Genomic DNA, 20,265 nt, shown 5'->3' on the forward strand with positions numbered 1-20,265 from the left:
AACCACTGGGAAAGCAGTGGAAGATGATTCAAGTGCTTGGGCCCCTGCACCTGTGTGGGAGACCTGGAAGAAGCTTCTGGCTCCTGGCTTTGGAGCAGCCCAGCTCCGGCCGTTGCAGCCATCTGGGGAGTGAACCAGCAGATGGAAGATCTCTCTCTCTCTGTAACTCTGCCTTTCAAATAAATAAATAAATCTTAAAACAAAAACAAACCAGAAAGAAGCATTGTTTTCAAGCATACAACTGATAAAACATACAAAACACTGAAGCATTTTTCTAATCATCACTGCCTCACAAAACACATGTGCTTTACAACACACAAACACTAAGAATGAAAGTGAATCATGTCACTAAACTCAAAATTCAAAGCCTCGGAAACAGAGCAAGTACACGAGGCAGTAAATAACACTGCAGTTAAGTGCTACTTTCAGGAATCATTTTCAAGTCTGTTGAATTATTTTATGTGTTTTAACTTAAAGTCTTGAAAAAGATGAGACGTCACCAGCTGTCTCTTCAGACCCCTTGCAACAATGAACTATAAATGCCCGTTTTCATTTAATAAATTCTGACGGGCCTGGTGCTGTGGCGTGGTGGGCTAAGCCTCTGCCTGTGGTGCTGGCGTCCCATATGGGTGCCAGCTTGAGTCCCAGTTGCTCCTCTTCTAATCCAGCTGTCTGCTATGCTCTGGGAAAGCAGCAGTGGATGACCCAAGTGCTTGGGCCTCTGTACCCACATGGGAGACCTGGAAGAAGCTCCTGGCTATAGATTGGCCCAGCTACAGTCACTGCGGCCATTTAGGGAGTGAGCCAGTGGATGGAAGACCTCTTTCTGTCTCTCCCTTTCTCTGTCTCTAACTCTACCACTCAGATAAATAAAATCTTTTAAAAAAATAGAAACGCTGACCATATTAAACAACCCTTCCGTGGAATCCGTCCCAGCACAGGTCTGAGCAGCTGTTTCCTCAGCGTCTTCGATGTCCTGACGGGGGGCATTCACCTGCGTTGCAACAGAGAAGACAAAAGGATGAAGCATCTAAACCCTGACAGTGCTGTACGGGGCTGGAGAGCACGTGACAGACATACTCCGGAGGTGTCTACATGGGCACCGTCCACAGCACCAGGACACAATCAGGGTGATGTGGGTCATGGAGGAATTTAACTATCAACCAAATCCCCTTTACCACACACTCAAAACCACCACCAACTGTGACGACACTCTAACTTGGCCTCCCACACAAGTTCAACGTTTATTCCATCTTTTAATAAGCTCAACACACACACAGATGCTACAGAACTGCATCATTAATTAACTGAGCAGAAAAATGAACTGTGAGCCAATGTGAGTATCACACTTCAAATATCTTCTTGAACATTCTGAATCATGCCTTTGTCGCTGTCTATGCATGGCCTTCTTGGTAAACATACTCCAAAATATTCCCTACAATGTTTCAGACAAGGACTTTACAAAGCTAATGTACGCAGCTGGCCAGAGAAGTATGACTCCACTTGAACCCTGAGCCAGAGAGCCCAACTTCTAACTCTCCAAGACCTGACTCTCACTTTCCTTTTCCCCTAAAGCAGGGGTAGGGAACATCATGGCTGCAGGCTGTCAAAGGCCTGAAAAATAATTTGGTCTGGCCCTGCCAAGGCAACCGCAGAAGGGACTCCAAAATTCAATAAATCTATATAGCAGGCTAACTTTTAACAGGATAATTTTGCATGGCCCATGAATGGTGTTATAAATCCCCAAATGGCCTTTGGCAGAAAACAAGGTTCCCCAGCTCTGCCCTAAAGTATCAATGTTTGTCTTTACCAACAATTTTATCTCCTTTGTCCACAAACCTGTTCATTCTCCTCAGTCCTAAATCTTCTCTCACTGTTGCTCCATGCCCTCTTCACGCCACAAAGCCCAAAATTTCAAACAGCCATCCTCACTGGGCACTCGGCCTTCTCCAAACATGGCCCTCCAGCCATCTGTCTCCACGGCAAAGACCACCTTCCAACCATCAGATCCAAAACCAAGGACTTATGCTTTTCTCATCCTCCTTCAAAATGTCAACACCTGCTGGAGCTGATCAAGCCCTTCCTTCTCAGAGGTCTGCCCCGGACACCCATACACACTCACTCTAAACGGCATCATTCCAACGGCAACTCAGCTGCTGGAAGGTGTTCTGCTTGTTCCCGACCCACAACTCAACCTTTCAAAATGGAACTCAGAGCTCCCAACTCCTCCTCTTGACATTTCTAATTAATGTTATTGGCAACACCAAGATCTTATTTCTATCCCTTTCTATCCAATTCATTTTTCTTATCATCTGCTTCCCTAATTCCAACCAGTCTCAAAGACTACTGCAAGTATTTGGCACAGTAATTAAGATCCGCATAGGATGTCTGGGTTCAAGTCCTGGCTCCACTTCCAGTTCCAGCTTCTTGCTAATGCATACATATCCAGGAGGCAGCAGGACATAGGTTAAGTACTTAAGCCCCTGACACCCATGTGGGAGACCTACATTGACTTCAGAGCTTCTGGCTCCAGCCTGGCCCAGTCCTAGCTATTGTAGACATTTTGGGAGGATATGTCCGTCATTGTCTCTTTGCCTTTCAAATAAGTAACAACAAAGGACCCAACTCACTTTTCCTGAACAATGTTGCTAGAATCTACTTCTTCTTTTCACATCTCCTGCATCTTACTGCAGGACACTTTTATAGATTTATTTATTTGGAGTGAGTGCTGTGGTGTAGCAGGTTAAGCCGCTGTCTGCAGTGCCAGCATCCCATATGTGTGCCAGTTTGAGTCCTGGCTGCTCAACTTCCAATCCAGCTCCCTGCTAATATGCCTGCAAAGACAGCAGAAGACGGCCCAAGTGCTTGGGCCCCTGCAACCACATGGGAGACATGGAAGAAGCTCCTGGCTTTAGCCTGGCCCACTCCCCCCAACCCCCAAACCCATTTCAGCCATTTGGAGAATAAGCCATGTCTCTCTAACTCTCAGTTTCAAATAAATAAATCTTTAAAAAAATTTACATATTTGAAAAACAGAGCAATAGAAAAAGAGAGGAGGACAGAGAGACACAGAAGGTAAGAGAAAGAAATCTGTTGGTTCACTCCCCAAACGGCCAGTTCACTCTTCACAAGGGCCTGATGGTCAGGGCTGGGCCAGAAATCTAAAATTCCATCCTGGTCTCCAATGTGCGTGGCAGGGACCTAGGTACTGGGGCCATCTTTCACTACCTTCCCAGGTGCACAAAGGACTCAGATATAAGATGCTGGCATTGCGAGTAGCAGCTTCCCCTCACTGTGCCACAATGGCTGGCCCTGCAGGCTTTTTTTTTTTTTTTTTTTTTAAAGATTTATTTTTATTTGAGAGACAGAGTTACAGAGAGAGACAGAACCAGAGAGAGAGGTCTTCCATCCATTGGTTCACTCCCCAAATGACCACAATGTCCACAGCAGATCTGATTCAAAGCCAGGCACTTCTTCTGGGTCTCCTAAGGATATGGGCCATCTTCTATTGCTTTCCCAGGCCATAGCAGAGAGCTGGATCAGAAGTGGAGCAGCCGGGACTCAAATCAGTGCCCATACAGGGTACTGGCACTGCAGGCTGGGGCTTTAACCTGCTGTGCCACAGCACCAGCTCCTCTGTAGGCCTCTTTAAACAAAACAGAAAGCTTTCAGAATCTCATCTCAATGTCATTCCTCAGGAATGACTTCCTTCCTGACTACATCAGGTTCTTGAGCTCATAACACATGCATTTTCCAAAACCATCCTTGACACCTGTGTGGCTGTGTATGCACTGCACTGATCCCCAGCTCTGTGAGAGCTGCCTGTAATTCCCAGCACACAGATGGAGGTGAAGAAATGAAGCAAAGGAAGGTAGGACTGAGGATCCTTCTCCATTGTTGTTACTGCTGTTTCACATGCTGTGATTATAACAAATACCAAATAGTCAACGAATTAAACTCAAGGAGAAAAATATTCAATACTCACATCCAACTTGAGTAGTTTTTCAATAACAAGTTCCAGAATTTCATGCCTCAAGGTTGGAAAATACACACTTATCCTCAGTAAGTTATGAACGTAACATTCCTAAAGCACAAAGTATAAAAAGATATACATTTCAACAATGTTTATAATTCTATAACCAAAATATCAATTCTACTTCTTTAATTTACATACACAAAATAGGTGACCCAGCAATATAGAAACTGGTTTCCTTAAAAAAATTGTACTATTATTATCATCATTTGGGAGACAGAGTGCGAAGGAATGGAAGCAGGGAGGCAGGGGAGGAGGCAGAGGGAAGCTCCCATCTGCTGGTTTCCCACCCTTGGATCTAATACCATGAAAATTTATATCTGAGTTTTCTTCTAAGAGTTTTACCTCTTACATTTAGGTCTTTTATCCATTTTGAGTCACTTTTGTATGTGGATATCATATACTTTTTCTTTTATATGAGAGGTGGCATGGGAGAGACAAGACACATCAGCTGGTACAATGATGCCCAGATGCCCACAATGAGTAAGGCTGGGCCAGGATGAATATGAGCTCAATCCAGGTCTCCAGCTGAGTGCCAGGAACCTAATCACTTGAACTACCACCACTGCCTCCCTGGGTCCACCTGAGCAAGAAGCTGGAGCCAGGCACCGGAGCCAGAATTGAACTCAGGCACTTCAATGTGGCAGACAGGCATCTAAATTGCTAAGGCTAAACAACCGCCCACACACTTCATTGTTTTGCATGTATTTTTCCACTGTCACAGCAACATTTCTTGAAAATATTTCTTTCAACCCAGTTAAATTATCTTTAAAAAAAAGATAATCAAGGCCAGTGCCTTGGCTCAACAGGCTAATCCTCCGCCTTGTGGCGCCGGCACACCGGGTTCTAATCCCGGTCGGGGCGCCAGATTCTGTCCCAGTTGCCCCTGTTCCAAGCCAGCTCTCTGCTATGGCCAGGGAGTGCAGTGGAGGATGGCCCAAGTCCTTGGGCCCTGCACCCCATGGGAGACCAGGAGAAGCACCTGGCTCCTGCCTTCGGATCAGCGTGGTGCGCCGGCCGCAGCGTGCCGGCAGAGGCGGCCATTGGAGGGTGAGCCAACGGCAAAAGGAAGACCTTTCTCTCTGTCTCTCTCTCACTGTCCACTCTGCCTGTCAAAAAAAAAAAAAAAAGATAATCATGTGTTTTTTGTCCTTTCTTCTACTAACATGGTGCAGTCTATTAAATGATTTTCAGATATCTAATCAACCTCCAATTGCCAGGCTAAATCTCAGTTGGCCATGGTATGTAATTGTTTTTCTGTTACTACATTAAGTTTGCAAGTACTCACACACAAGAGACACAGTGACTCAACATTCCATTTGAAGCAGATCATTACAAACATCAGCAAAAGTTACTCCTTATCTAGTATGTGTAATAAACTTATTTAGGAAAAAATAATATGTGCTTACAAAGCAGCTACTATCAATTAGTGAAAACCATATAAATAACCTAAATACTGCATGAAAACTCAGCCTTCAATGATAGCAGGCTCTGCTTCCACTTTCAAATAAGGAAGGTTTATAATCAATAATATATGAACTGTTATCTCCCAGTAATTCTTACCTGTGTAAACATTAAACCCCCATAGATATTTCTGAAATGAACTCTGACCATGACTTGAACACAGTAATAAGAGAAAAGGGCATTGGGAATCCCCATTAGTCACTTGCTAAGAAAGGCACAGGATTCAATTTCTTAGTCCTAAGTTTACAGATGGGGTGGACATCTGGCAGAGGGTTACATCAGCTGGAACGCCCACATCCACACTGGAGTGCCTGCGTTAGAGGCCAGGCTCCTGAATCCGGCTTCCTGCTAATGTGCACTCCAGTAGGCAGTGGGTTCTGATTCAAGTAGTTGGATCTCTGCCCCTCACATAGCAGACCTGGACTGAGTTCCCAGCTCCCTGGGGATTTAAAGGAGTGAACAGTGGGTGGACTTCTCACTCTTTTTCTCATTCTGTCACGTAAATTAAAAAAAAAAAAAAAAAAAAGTAAAACAAAATGAACCACAAAACAACTCTAAAGAAAACTACCATCCAAAACAAATCACAGAAAGACTTTTCTATTATTTTCCCCATGAAAAAATTTCTTACCAGTGTTCTTTCTGATTTTCGAACAAAAGGAAACTTTTCCACCAGTATCGGCATAAGAAACCATGGTGCCCTGCGGGTGGAGGGAGGGCAAGAAAAAAAAAATCAACCAATCCACCTTAACTGGGTGTTGCAGGAAGATAACATTTCCATTCTATGAGCAAATATGGATTGATACAGGGGCAATTAATAGCCCTAACCTCAAGCAACTGAAATAAAATGAAAATATAGCTGCAATTAAAATCTAAAACTATTTAGGGGAAAACAATTTTCTATTAACTTTGACAGTAAAGGAGAGTTTTTTCCTTACAAAAGCTTAACGGAGCTTCAGTTTAAAATCTACACATTTCCCACTACACATACACATTATTTTAAATGTGAAAATAAGCTATCAACTTGGATTAAGTTAAAAGCATTAAATAAAAGGAACTAGAAGTCTACCCCTTCAAAAGAAATTCAGAAATCTGAAAAGCTTTTCTTTACTAAAATTTTTATGCATATGGTATCACACACAGGGGTTGAAAACTTTTAGATATCCTATCTCTTCCAGATAAAAGCAAAATTCTATCCACTATACAAAATATGGGGAAAAATGTACATGTATCACTTGCAAAAAACAATTAATGAACAGAAAGTTGAAATGCCATTTTCTGATTATTTCCTAAGACCCGAATTTTGATGCTATTAACATTTTATAATTTTCTGCCAATTGACTAGAATTTTCTTAAGGATTTAAACATTAGGATCCAAAGTAACAAAAGTACTCACGAAGGGACATATCGTGCTATTATTTGCAAGGCTCTGTGACATGTGTCAAAATTTCCAGGAAGATCTATAAGGAGAAAAGTTGAGCAGATAAGCATCAAAACACCAACAGACGGGGCGTTGTGGTGCAGCAGGTTAAGCTGCTGCTTGGGATGCCTGCACCCCATATCAAAGTGCTGGTTCAGGAACCAGCTTCTACTTCCCATCCAGTTCCCTACCAATGTCCCTGGGAAGAGAGTGGATGACAGTACTTGGGTCTCTGCCACCTACATGGGAGATCTGGATAATTCCTGATGCCTGGCTGTGGGCCTTTGCAGAGTGAACTAGTAAGTAGAACATCTTTCTTTCTCTGTCACCCTGCCTTTCAAATAAATAAATAAATACTTTAAAAAAACACTGAAAACTGAAAAATTACATACTTGAAGCTAAAAACATGTGCTTACTGACTGAATAATTTCAAGATTTTTCTGTCACAACCACCAGCAAAGATTAAATAAATGGACTAATTACATAACTAATACATTTAAGGCAAATGATTACATATTAATACCAAAATAAAACACAGATTCTATTAAAGGTTATCACTGTTTCAGTCTACTTTTAGAAGAGATGCTGAATTGGCCGGCGCCAAGGCTCCCTAGGTTAATCCTCCGCCTGCGGCGCCGGCACACAGGGTTCTAGTCCCGGTCGGGGCGCCAGATTCTGTCTCGGTTGCTCCTCTTCCAGTCCAGCTCTCTGCTGTGGCCCGGGAAGGCAGTGGAGGATGGCCCAGGTCGTTGGGCCCTGCACCCACATGGGAGACCAGGGGAAGCACCTGGCTCCTGGCTTCGGATTGGCGCGGTGCGCTGGCCGCGGTGCGCTGGCCGCAGCACACCGGCCGCAGTGCACCGGCTGCAGCGGCCCCTGGGGGGGTGAACCAACAGAAAAGGAAGACCTTTCTCTCTGTCTCTCTCTCTCTCACTGTCCACTCTGCCTGTCAAAAATAATAAATAAATAAATAAATAAAAGAGATGCTGAAGCCAGGAGCTTCTTCTGGATCTCCCATGTGGGTCGGGGCCCAGGGACTTGGGCCATCTTCCACTGCTTTCCCAGGTGCATTAATAGGGATCTGGAAGTAGAGCAGCCAAGATTCAAACCAGCGCCCATAGGGGATGTTAGCACTGCAGGCCAAGGCTTAACCTGCTGTGCCACAGTGCTGGCCCTAATGCCAGTATATTTATCATTCAGCATACATTCTCTATGACACAGGAGGCATTCTTGGCTTTATCCATTATTATACTTACTGTCATCTTCATCATCAGAATCTGAAACATCTACGTCACCTTCTTTGATGATCACTCGCGCTTTTGAGGAAAAAAGAAAAGGCATTACTATGTCACTGACCTAGACAATGAACAGCTCTACCAAAGAAAATTAATATTCTCAGAACTCAAAGTGTGATGATTAAATTTACAACTTGAAAAAAGAAAGACAAGAATTAAAGCAACTACAAATTCCTAAATGAGACTTCCTCAGAAGCTCACTGAAGCAATCACAATGCATAAAAATCACAGCAAAAAATGAATCCAGATACCTCTATAGCGGACTAACATTTGCCAGGACTGGTACCAACACAAGTACTGAAATCTTTCATGGTGGCGGATTCTCCAATGGGTAAGGGGAAGGTAGTATTTTAATGATGAGGAATTTTTTAGGAAAGAAAAATCAAAGCAAGCAAAGAAAAATCACTTACGAGGTACAAAATGAGAAGCAATCATGCTGAGACATGGCCTGAGGAAGACAGTCTGTGCGGACACAAGATTACCAAGAAAAGCCAAATACTCTTCTACCACTGTTTGATTTCTATTTAACCATGGCAATTTCTGGAATTGGGGGAGGGAGATAATGGAAATAGTTTACTGATACAATATATACTATTTTCAAAGTATTGAATTACATACTAGTCAGTGAAATAAATAGCAAACTTACCAACAGAATGTTGATGAGCTGCTCAAAGTCTTTGGTCAAATACATAATAGAAGAGCGGAATTCTAACAGCCAGTTAATGATCTGGTCATCCTTAATTTGAACAAAATAAAGTACTTTTATAAATCACTAAGATAACAGAAAATGCAACTACCTTACACCAGTCATTTATCAGTAATATGTAAACCGGGGGGAAGTCACAAACTTGGAATTAAACCAAAGTTGTGTATCAAAACAGAAAAGATGTCACAATAAGCTTTCCCGTACTTAACTCTGCTATACAGGAAGATGAATTAAATGCAATACTTCAACCTGGTCATTTTGTTTGCTTTTAAAAGTAAAAAAAAAAATGTGGAATGAACTTAAAAAAAAAAAAAGGCACACAGAGATCTTTCATCCACTGGTTCACTTTCCAAACGCCCTCAACAGCTAGGGTCAGACCAGGCCAAAGTGTGCAGCCCTGAACCCAATCCAGGTCTCCCTCAACTGGCAAGGACCCAAGTACTGGAGCCATCCCTGCTCACCTCCCAGGAAGCCAGGATGGAAGTGGAGGAGTCGGGACTCGAGCCCAGGCATTCGGATATGGGACATGGGCATCCCAAACAGTGACTTAACCACAGCACCAAGCACCTGCCCTGATAGCTGAGATTTTTTTTTAATCAAACTTCATATATTCCCATAGGCTAGTTTTTTTTTTTTTTTTTTTTTAAGATTCATTTATTTATTTGAAGACAGAGAGTTACAGAGAGGCAGAGAGAGAGAGAGAGAGAGACACATCTTCCACATCCACTGGGGTTCACTCCCCAAATGGCCACAATGGCCAGAGCTGGGCCAATCTGAAGCCAAGAGGCAGGCTTCTTCTGGGTCCCCCATGTGGGTGCGGGGGCCCAAGCATTTGGGCCATCTTCTAGTGCTTTCCCAGGCCATAGCAGAGAGCTGGATAGGAAGTGAGGCAGCCAGGACTCAAACTGGCGCCCACGTGGGATGCCGGCACTGCGGGCAGCAGCTTTACCTGCTATGCCACAGTACCGGCTCCAGATACCTGATATTTTTTAAAGCTGCACAATTACAGCAGAGTCAAATGAGAAGGCCATAAGGACCAACAACTACCTCTATTTTCTCTATATTCAAGCTGACCATAAAGCACACTGATAACATTCAGTCTAGGCTGACCAACGAGGGTCATCAATAAACTTAAGCTTTTCTAAACCCAATCTGTGGCTTTTTAAAAAATGCATTAAAGCCAGCGCCGTGGCTCAATAGGCTAATCCTCTGCCTTGGGGCGCCGGCACACCGGGTTCTAATCCCGGTCGGGGTGCTGGATTCTGTCCCGGTTGCCCCTCTTCCAGGCCAGCTCTCTGCTATGGCCCAGGAGTACAGTGGAGGATGGCCCAAGTGCTTGGGCCCTGCACCCCACAGGAGACCAGGAGAAGCACCTGGCTCCTGCCTTCGGATCAGCACGGTGCGCCAGCTGCAGCGCACCGGCCACAGCGGCCATTGGAGGGTGAACCAACGGCAAAGGAAGACCTTTCTCTCTGTCTCTCTCTCTCTCTCTCTCTCACTGTCCACTCTGCCTGTCAAAAAAAAAAAGAAAATAAATAAATCTTTAAAAAAAAAAGAGAGAGAAAGCTATACATAAAAAAAGTACCAGTTACACAAAATAAAGGTTATATAAAGGTTATTATTTATATTCATGTGTATATACAACATACACAAGAAAAAACTATGGAGAAAAACTCCCAATCTGTGAAAGAAAATGGTTAATGTTCATTAAGACCCAGTGTGGGCAGTGTGTGAGTGTGTGTGTGTGTGTGTGTGTATGAGAGAAAGAGTGGGTGAGTGTGGTGGAGGGTGGGCTTTTGGCACTCAGTTAAGACAGCACTTGGGATGTCTGCATCTCATACTGCAGTGCCTGGTTCAAGGCCCAGCTCCTCTACTACTGATGCAGCTTCCCGCTAATGCACACCATGGGAGGTAACAGATGATGGCTTAAGCCCTTGGGTCCTTGCCATCTATGCAAGAGACGCAGAGTGAGTTCTAGGCTTCTAAATTTGGCCTGGCCAGCCTTGGCTGCTGTGGGCATTCAGGGAATGAATGTCCCAGCAGACAGAAAATCAATATGTCTATCTGTCTATCTCTTTGTCTTTCAAATAAAAATTTAAGAAAAAAACATAAAAAAGGCTGGCATTTGGCACAGTGGTTACTGGGACATCCGCCTCCCATATCTGAACTCCTGGTTCAAGTCCAGATTTTCTTTCAGTTCCAGCTTCCTGCTGATGTACACCCTGAGAGGCAGCAGGTGACAGCTCAAGGGGTTGAATTCCCACTTCCCACCTGGGAGAACCAGGTGGAGTTTCCAGCTCCTGGTTTTGGCCTAGCCCAACCCGGGCTGTTGCAGGCATTTGGGCAATGAAACACAGATGAGAACTCTTTCTGCCTTTAAAATAAGTTTTTATTTATAAAAAGATGTATTTACTTCTTTACTTGAAAGGCTGAGTGACAGAGATCTTCCATCTGCTGGTTCACTCCCTAAATGGCCACAACAGCCAGGTCTGGGACAGGCAGAAGGCCTGGAGCCAGGAACTCCAACCAGGTTTCCCACACTGCTAGCAGAACTCAAGTACTTGGGTCATCTTCCACTGCCTTCTCAAGCGCATCAGCAGTAAGCTGGATCAGAAGTGAGCTGGCACTCGGGGCTGGCGTTGTGGCATAGAGTGTAAAGCTGCCAGCAACACCAGGATCACCTATGGGCACCAGTTTGAGTTCCAGCTGTTCACTTCTGATCCAGCTTCTTGCTAATGGGAAAGCAGCAGAAGATGGCCCTAGTTCTTGGGCTCCTACACCCACGTGGCAGATCTGGAAGAAGCTCCTGGCTCTTGGCTTCAGTCCAGACCAACTGTAGCTGGTGCAACCATTTGGGGAGTGAATCAGCAGATGTAAGATATCTCTGTCTGGGGGCTGCCGCTGTGGCACAGTGGGTTAAAGCCCCAGTCTGCAGTGAGGCCATTCCATATGGGTACCAGTTCGAGTCCTGGCTGCTCCACTTGCGATCCAGCTCTCTGCTATGGCCTCGGAAAGCAGAAGATGGCCCAAGTCCTTGGGCCCCTGCACCCACATGGGAGACCCAGTGGAAGCTCCTGGCTCCTGACTTCAGATCAACGCAGTTCCGGCTGTGGCAGCCATTTAGGGAGTGAACCAGTGGATGGAAGACCCCTCCCCCCCCTGCCTTTCTATAACTCTGCCTTTCAAATAAACAAATAAATCTTTAAAAAAAAATGATATCTGTCTCTCCCTCTCTCTGTAACTCTGTGTTTCAAACAAATAAATATATCTTTCAAAAAACACATACAAAAAAACCAAAAAGTACAGCATTCAGATGTTGAATTTTGGCTTTGCAGGCAGTGGCTTAACCTGCTGTGCCACAACACTGGGCCCAATAAATTCTTTTTTTCCAAAAAGAAAAGAACTAGTAGGAGAAAGACGTACAATCAGTATCAAACCTACAATGACAGAGTATCATTCAGTGCAGGTAGGGTGTCTTACACTATACATATACATCTCTTTCTAATCCTAAAATCCATGCAAGGGGGTAGGTTTTGTGGCATAGTGGGTAAAGCTGCCACCAGCAACATCAGTATCCTATATGGATGCCAGTTTGAGTCTCAGCTGCTTCACTTCCAACCCAGCTCTCTGCTGTGCCCCGGGAAGGCAGTGGAGGATGGCCCAAGTCTGGTGGCCTTGGCCATTCTCAAGTAAGCAGAGGCACAGAAGCTAAAAATGGGCCAGTTGCAAACTAACATTTTTATGAAGAACAGGCCTCATTTTAAAACCAAGCAAAATAACCTATTGTCTATAACCATCCGGGTGTGCTATACTTTGTAGACAAGTTAAACTTTAAGTCACTTGTCACACAGCAGTAGACTATGACCCAAGCCCTTGGGCCCCTGCACCCACGTGGGAGACCCGGAAGAAGCTCTTGGCTCCTGGCTTTGGATAGGCAAAGCTCCTGCCATTGCAGCCATCTGGGGAGTAAACCAGCAGATGGAAGACCTCTCTCTCTCTGCCTCTCTGTAACTCTGCCTTTCAAATAAATAAATCTTTAAAAATAAATAAATAAAAATAAACATTCCTTCCTAAATATTAAAAGAAAAAAAAAAAAAACAGCTAGCCGTTATAAAGTCAGGGGGTGTTCTTTCCAAATGCTTCTTGAATACTAACTCATTGGATCCTACTTAAAATCTCCATGATTTTACAGAGAATACACAGGCAGAGAGTTGAGGCAACTAGTTCAAGATCACACAAACAGTAACAATGAATTGGGATTTTATCCCAGGTAATCTACCGCTGTCATAGCAACAAACCACTTTCCAAAACTGGGCAATAAAGAGGGGTGAAACAAAACGCATTGAGTTACTACTACTTGACCTTGGAAACACTGAAACACTAGTAGCTTGAAGCCCAGTTAGCTCTTGATGTGTTTTTTGGCTTGAGCTTGGAGAGACAAGAGTTGCAGGCAGCAGAGGAAGTAGAAAGGATTAAAGCCGGGTTTCCCAGCCTCAGGACTGCGGCACTGGGGCTGGCTCACTCTTGGTGGCTGGGGCTGCACTGTCCGTGGTGAGATAAGGTTTAGCAGCATCCCTGTAACCCACTCCCAAACTGTGACAGACAAAAACATGTCCAAACATCACCGAATGTCCCCTAGCGGGTACACGGCCCTGACTGAGGAGTAAATCCAGAAAGAATAACGGAGAGAAAGGTCTGGAGGACAGAACAGGACCAAAAGTGCAAATTAATGTCTGTTCAAAATAGCAGTAACTTTGCTAAGAATCAAACAAAACATTAATTACCTTTATGTCTGGATCTGACAGCTGGTTCTTCAACAACTCAAAGTCATTTGTTTCACCCTTAACAAGAATGGGGAGAAAATGAAGTTTTGGTTTCCTGTTAAATATCAACAGCAAGACTTTTAAGTACACTTTAACATTTGATGAAATCACAAAAGGAGTATTGTGGGGCGGACAGATGGCCTAGCAATTTAAGACAATGGTTTAGATGTGCATATCCCCATCCCATATTGGCGTCGTCACATCTGGGTTCAACACCAACTCTAAATCCTGACTCCAATTCCCTGCTAATGCAGACCCTGGGAGGCAGCAGTGATAGTTCAAAAGGGTTCCTGCCACCCAAAAAGTAGACAGACCAAGATTAAATTCCTGCTCCCGGCTTCAGCCCAGTCCTGACCACTGCAGGCATTTGGGAAGTAAGCCAGGGGATGGAAGCTCACTCTGTCTCTTGGCCTCTCAATTTTGAAAAATAACACTGTATGTTTCATCCATCAGTTGCAGATTATGAATTCATGACCACAAGTTTTTTAAAGATTAATTTTATCTATTTGAAAGGCAGAGTTATAGAGAGAAGAAACTGGCCCAAGTTCTTGGTCCCTTGCAGCCATGTGGGAGACCTGGATGAAGTTCCTGGCTTTTGCCTGATCCAGCCCCAGCTATTATTTCTATTTGGGGAGTGAACCAGCAGATGGGAGTTCTATCTCTAATAAGTAAAATAAATAAATTTATTTTTCAAAGGAAAAAAAAACCTGCAGTGGGTTAGGCATTTGAAAGGCACAGTATTTAAGTCCTTGCTGGGATTCACACATCCCTGTCGGAGCGCCTGGTTCAAGTCAGGCTCTTCTGCTTCTGATCCAGCTTTCCGCGACGCGCATCTGGAACACAGCAGATTACGGCTCGCGTGTCTGGGTCTCTGCCACCCTGGCTTTGCCCGGGCCCAGCCCCAGCTACTGCAGGCATCTGGGGCAGTGAATGAGGGGATAAAAGATTTCTATGTGTTTTTCTCTCTCTTTCAAATAAAATGAAAATACATTTTCAAAGAATAAAATTTTTAAAAACTAATTGTTGTAATGATCTAATTTTGGGGAACTAAGACAGTACCTATTCATATGTACGGACATAAGCGGATACTATATATATAAATGTACAGTTATGTACATCTCCTTACTGCTGAGATTTGGTAGGATTACTTGTAAGCTAACACAAAAACAAATAAACAAAAATGATACATAATTCCTTAAGAAATAAAATCTTCTGATGGCTTTTTATTGGAGTAGTTGCTAAAGTTTTAAAAATATTGTGTAGGGGCCACCACCTGCAGTGCCACCATCCCATATGGATGCCAGTTCAAGTTCTGGATGCTCCACTTCTGATCCAGCTTTCTGATATGGCCTGGGAAAGCAGTAGAAGATGTCCCAAGTGCTTGGGCCCCTGCACCGACACTGGAAATCAGGAACAAGCTCCTGGCTCCTGGCATCAGATCAGCCCAGATCCAGCCAGTACAGCCATTTGGGGAGTGAACCAGCAGATGGAAGCCCTCTGACTTTTTCTGCTTCTGTCTCTCTGTAATTCTGCCTTTCAAATAAATAAATAAATCTTTAAAAAAAAAAAAAAGACACTATGTAAATAAAGCATTCAGTGTATCTACTAGTCCTGAGCAAAAAGCTAGAATAACTGTATTCTGACCAACAAAAAACAAACCTCCTCTTACCTTTTTGTACTTCAGTAAGACTTCTGTCACGGTTCCACCAAAGCGGACAGTTTTTCTTGGAGGAGAATTGAAGAAATCATTTTCTAACGCAAGCATATCTGAAATCCTGTAGAATCAAGATCACCAAGCTATTACGTTCACAATAGACAATAATAACGATAACAGCCAACATTTATTGAAACAACACTGTGTAGAGGAACTACTGCTAAAAGCCTTCTAATTATTTTTATTTATTTATTTTTTTTTTATTTTATAGGTAGAGTTACAGACAGTGAGAGAGAGAGACAGAGAGAAAGGTCTTCCTTCTGTTGGTTCACTCCCCAAATGGCTGATACGGCTGGCGTTGCGCTGATCTGAAGCCAGGAGCCAGGTGCTTCCTCCTGGTCTCCCATGTGGGTACAGGGGCCCAAGCACTTGGGCCATCCTCTACTGCCCTCCCAGGCCACAGCAGTGAGCTGGACTGTTAGAGGAGCAACCGGGACTAGAACCCGGAGCCCATATAGGATGCCGGTGCTGCAGGTGCAGGATTAGCCAAGTGAGCCACGCGCCTGCCCCAAGGCCTTCTAATTAGACCACCTGCTTCCATTCTTAAGCCCCAACAATCCGTTCTTAACTCATCAACCTAATGATCTTATCTTCCTGCTGCACTTAGAATAAAAATCCAAACTCTCGCATTAATCCTACAAGGCTCTACCATTAATTTGGCCCCTGCCTATGACTCTGACCTCACCTCCAATCACCTGTTTTACTGCAGGCATAGTGTCCTTTCTGGTCTTCACAGTTCCCCAGCTGGTTCCCATTTCACTGGCTGCTCATTCTACCAGAAACACACTTTCCCCAGACCTGTGTGTGGTGGAATTCCTGGCTTCATTCAAGTTGAAGTTCACATGTCAGAGGCCCTCCCCACCAGAAATCTAGAGCACCCAATGGGTCCCTTCCCCCTCCCATCACCCTGTTCCATTTCCTTACAGCACTTCTCTCTATCTGAAACCATCTTGTTCGTTTACTCGTTTTTCCCCACCTAGACTGTAAACTCCGGTTGAGAGCAAGAGCATTAGTCTTCTGGATAGACTGCTGTCCCCCAGTGCCTAACACAGTAGGAGGCTTAAAAAGGACTATGAATGATACTATGATAAGTGTTTTTTTTTCCCTTCAAACTTTTATTTAATAAATATACATTTCAAAAGTACAACTTTCGGATTATAACGGCTTTCCCCCGCATAACCTCCCTCCTACCCGCAACCATCCCATCTTCCACTCCCATCCCATTCTTCATCAAGACTCATTTTCAATTATCTTTTATACAGAAGATCTACTTGGTATATTCTAAGTAAAGATTTCAACAGACTGCACCCACACAGACACACAAAGTATAAAGTAGTTTGAGTACTAGTTTTACCGTTAATTCGCATAGTACAACACATTAAGGACAGAGATCCTACATGCGGAGCAAGTGTACAGTGATTCCCGTTGTTGATTTAACAATTGACACTTATTTATGACATCAGTAATCACCCAAGGCTCTTGTAATGAGCTGCCAAGGCTATGGAAGCCTCTTGAGTTCACAAACTCCAACCTTATTTAGACAAGGACATAATCAAAGTGGAAATTCTCTCCTCCATTTAGAGAAAGGTACCTCCTTCTTTACACTGGAATCTCACTCACAGAGATCTTTCATTTAGGTCAATTTTTTTTGTCACAGTGTCTAGGCTTTCCGCTTTCCATGCCTAAGAAACTCTCATGGGCTTTTTAGCTGGATCCGAATGTCTTAAGTGCTGTTTAGGACATCTGCCATTCTATGAGTCTGCTGTGTATCCCACTTCCCATGTTGGACTGTTCTCTAATTTTAATGCTATCAGTTATTATTATTAGCAGACATTAGTCTTGTTTATGTGATCCCTTTGACATTTAATTCTATCATTATAATCAATTATGAACTGAAACTGATCACTTTTAGTAAGATGGCATTGATTTGGAATCCCCTGGCATGTTTCTAGCTCTACCATTGGGGTAAGTCCGAGTGTGTGCCAAACTGTACATCTCCTCCTTCTCTTATTCCCACTCTTACATTTAACAAGGATCAATTTTCAGTTAAATTAAAACACCTAAGAATAATTGTGTGTTAAAGAGTTCAACCAATGGTATTAAGTAGAACAACAAAAAAATACTAACAGGAATAAAATAGTAAGTTGTTCCTCGACAGTCAGGACAAGGGCTGATCAAGTCATTGCTTCTCATAGTGTCCATTTCACTTCCACAGGTTTCCTTTTAGGTGCTCAGTTAGTTGTTACCGATCAGGGAGAAAATATGATATTTGTCCCTTTGGGACTGGCTTATTTCACTCTGCATGATGTTTTCTAGATTCCTCCATTTTGTTGCAAATGACCGGATTTCATTTTTTTTACTGCTGTATAGTAGTCTATAGAGTACATAATACATAATTTCTTTATCCAGTCTACTGTTGATGGGCATTTAGGTTGATTCCATGTCTTAGCTATTGTGAACTGAGCTGCAATAAACACTGAAGTGCAGACAGCTCTTTTATTTGCCAATTTAATTTCCTTTGGGTAAATTCCAAGGAGTGGGATGGCTGGGTCATGGGCTATATTCAGATTCTGAGGACTCTCCAAACTGTCTTCCATAGTGGCTTTACCAGTTTGCATTCCCACCAACAGTGGATTAGTGTGCCTTTTCCCCCACATCCTCGCCAGCATATAAGTGTTTTACAGGGTTTGCTTCATTTAAACAGCGCAGACTGGGGCAGGGACGCAGCATCCTTCTAAAGACTCCGAAAGCTAAACCTCAACGTGTTTTATGGAGGTTGGGACTTTCAAGATTGGGCAAGATTAAGACGGTTAAACACACAGGAGCGTCGAAACATATTTCAAACAAGGTTTTAGGATTCAATTTGCCATCAGTGACAGCATCTAGATGAAAACCCAAACAGGCCATCCCTTCCACATCTAGACGAAGAAGCGAGAGGGAAGACAACGCAGTGCCCGGCCTGGGACATCCAGGGGCCCGGTGGGGAGAATGGGGGACCGTGCACACTGCCAGCCTTACTTTTCCAGATCCCTTTTACTTGCAATGCCTACGAGGAACGGTCTCGCTCTTGGGAACCTACGACGAGCCTCTACCTCCCACCAACACACTCCATTAGCTTTGTCTCAGATCCCTCCACATCTGCTCCCCCCAAACCCGGCCCTGGGCTTTGGTCCCAGACGCGCATAAGGAAGCGACCCGAATCTCACCCAGCCCGCGACGCACTCAGGTTCTTGACTGCAGAGGTAGAAGCAGCCGCATCCCCCGGCAACCGCGTGTGAAGCAGCGGTGCCGCCATTGGGCCGGACAAGCCTGACTGCGACGCCTCGCGCCGGAAGTCGGGCGCCTTCCCGCTACCGCCCTGTCCCGGAAGAGGCGTGTGCGAGCAGCGGGCCTTCAGCCAATCAGGACCCCACGTTGAGAGAGCGCAGGCGCTCGGCGGGCTAGAGCGCCGCCCAAGCTGGCTTCCCGACTCCGCCCACGTTAGGCCCCGCCTTCTTCCTGGAGGACTTTCTCCGCCCAGAAAGGCCGAGCGGACTCAGCGCATCCTCTGCTCCGGGCGGAGGGGAGACTCGAAGCTGGGCTCCGAGGAGCCCAAAGAGGGGGCGGGAACTCCCAAGGGGAGCTAAGCGGCGGCTGGTTTCCTCGGAGTATTAATTTTCTGGAGCCAAACGGGAGAAACAGGAGAGCCTGTCATTGACTCTAACAGAGAAAAGGGGATTAAAATTCGGCAAAAAAAAAAAAAAAAAATTCGGCTTTGTGACCCCGGGGCCGCGGCTGTTTACCCACTGCACGTCCTCACAGAGAGCCCGGGCAAAGACATAGGCGTGGCTGCCCAGGATGCTGCGGGACAGCAGCAACTGCCTCTAAGAGGGGAAATGTTAAAACTCTTGGCAACTGTGGAACCCCCGCAGCAGGTTTACGAGCACAGTTTATGCTGAAACAGTGTTAAAGTCAGTAACTCTGCGGCCTCCATGTAGTCCCTACGGCTGTAGAGCACCCAGAGAATGTTGGGCACAAATCAGCCATGTCCCAGTGTCACCCCCTGATCCCCATCAACAGCTCGTTTTTATTGTGACATTCCTGTTTCAAGACCCCAAGAGCACCTGATGTTCTCCAAAATTGTCTTTCGGGTTTTCAGTTGGTATTCCAGGGAAAGATGCAGCCCCCACTACCCTGCACTGGTCCAGACCTACTGCCAGAGCAATGCTTGAATAGATGGGATATTAGGTATCCAGTGGTCTCCTTTGCTTCTTTTTTTTTTTTTTTTTTTTTTTTTGAAGGGGCGGGGATTTCCATGTAACTAAGCATACTGTTTCCATGTGTGAAATCCCTTTCTGGAAGCTGGCATTGTGGTGTAAAGGGTTAAGCCACTGCCTGCAGTACTGGCCTCCCATATGGGCACCAGTTCCAGTCCTGGCTGCTCCACTTCTGATCCAGTTCTCTGCTAATGCACCTGGGAAGGCAGCAGAGTGTGGCGCATGTCCTTGGGCCCTTGTACCCATGTGGGAGACCTGGATGAAGCTCCTGGTTCCTGGCTTCAGCCTGGCCCAGCCCTGGCTGTTGTGGCCATTTGGGAAGTGAACCAGCAGATGGAAGACCTCTTTTTTCTCTATCGCTCCCTCTCTCTGTAACTCCGCCCTTCAAATAAATAAGACTGGATGGCTTGCTGGCTGGCTGAATAAATAAATAAATAAATAAATAAATCTGCAGCACCTAAGCCCTGCTGCCCCCCAGGAGGCGGTGGCTGTCCATGTTTTTTTTTTTTTTTTTTTGACCGGCAGAGTGGATAGTGAGAGAGACAGAGAAAAAGGTC

General features: G+C 44.7%; 1 protein-coding gene across 1 annotated transcript in view; it reads right to left on the minus strand.

The window, feature by feature from the left end:
* Window positions 1-18,785, minus strand: part of RRN3 (RRN3 homolog, RNA polymerase I transcription factor) — a 38,475-nt gene extending 19,690 nt beyond the window's left edge. The window contains exons 1-10 of the mRNA XM_062179735.1: window positions 18,659-18,785; window positions 15,408-15,513; window positions 13,700-13,756; window positions 8,856-8,945; window positions 8,620-8,749; window positions 8,171-8,230; window positions 6,891-6,954; window positions 6,126-6,195; window positions 3,986-4,084; window positions 902-994 (exon numbers count right to left, since the gene is read on the minus strand). Coding sequence (XP_062035719.1) covers window positions 902-994; window positions 3,986-4,084; window positions 6,126-6,195; window positions 6,891-6,954; window positions 8,171-8,230; window positions 8,620-8,749; window positions 8,856-8,945; window positions 13,700-13,756; window positions 15,408-15,513; window positions 18,659-18,747 — 858 coding nt within the window. The 5' untranslated portion in view covers window positions 18,748-18,785. The remainder of the gene's footprint in view (window positions 1-901; window positions 995-3,985; window positions 4,085-6,125; window positions 6,196-6,890; window positions 6,955-8,170; window positions 8,231-8,619; window positions 8,750-8,855; window positions 8,946-13,699; window positions 13,757-15,407; window positions 15,514-18,658) is intronic.
* Between the last annotated feature and the right edge of the window lie 1,480 nt (window positions 18,786-20,265).

The sequence above is a fragment of the Lepus europaeus genome, chromosome 21, assembly GCF_033115175.1.
Source record: "Lepus europaeus isolate LE1 chromosome 21, mLepTim1.pri, whole genome shotgun sequence".
Taxonomy (NCBI): Eukaryota; Metazoa; Chordata; class Mammalia; order Lagomorpha; family Leporidae; genus Lepus; species Lepus europaeus.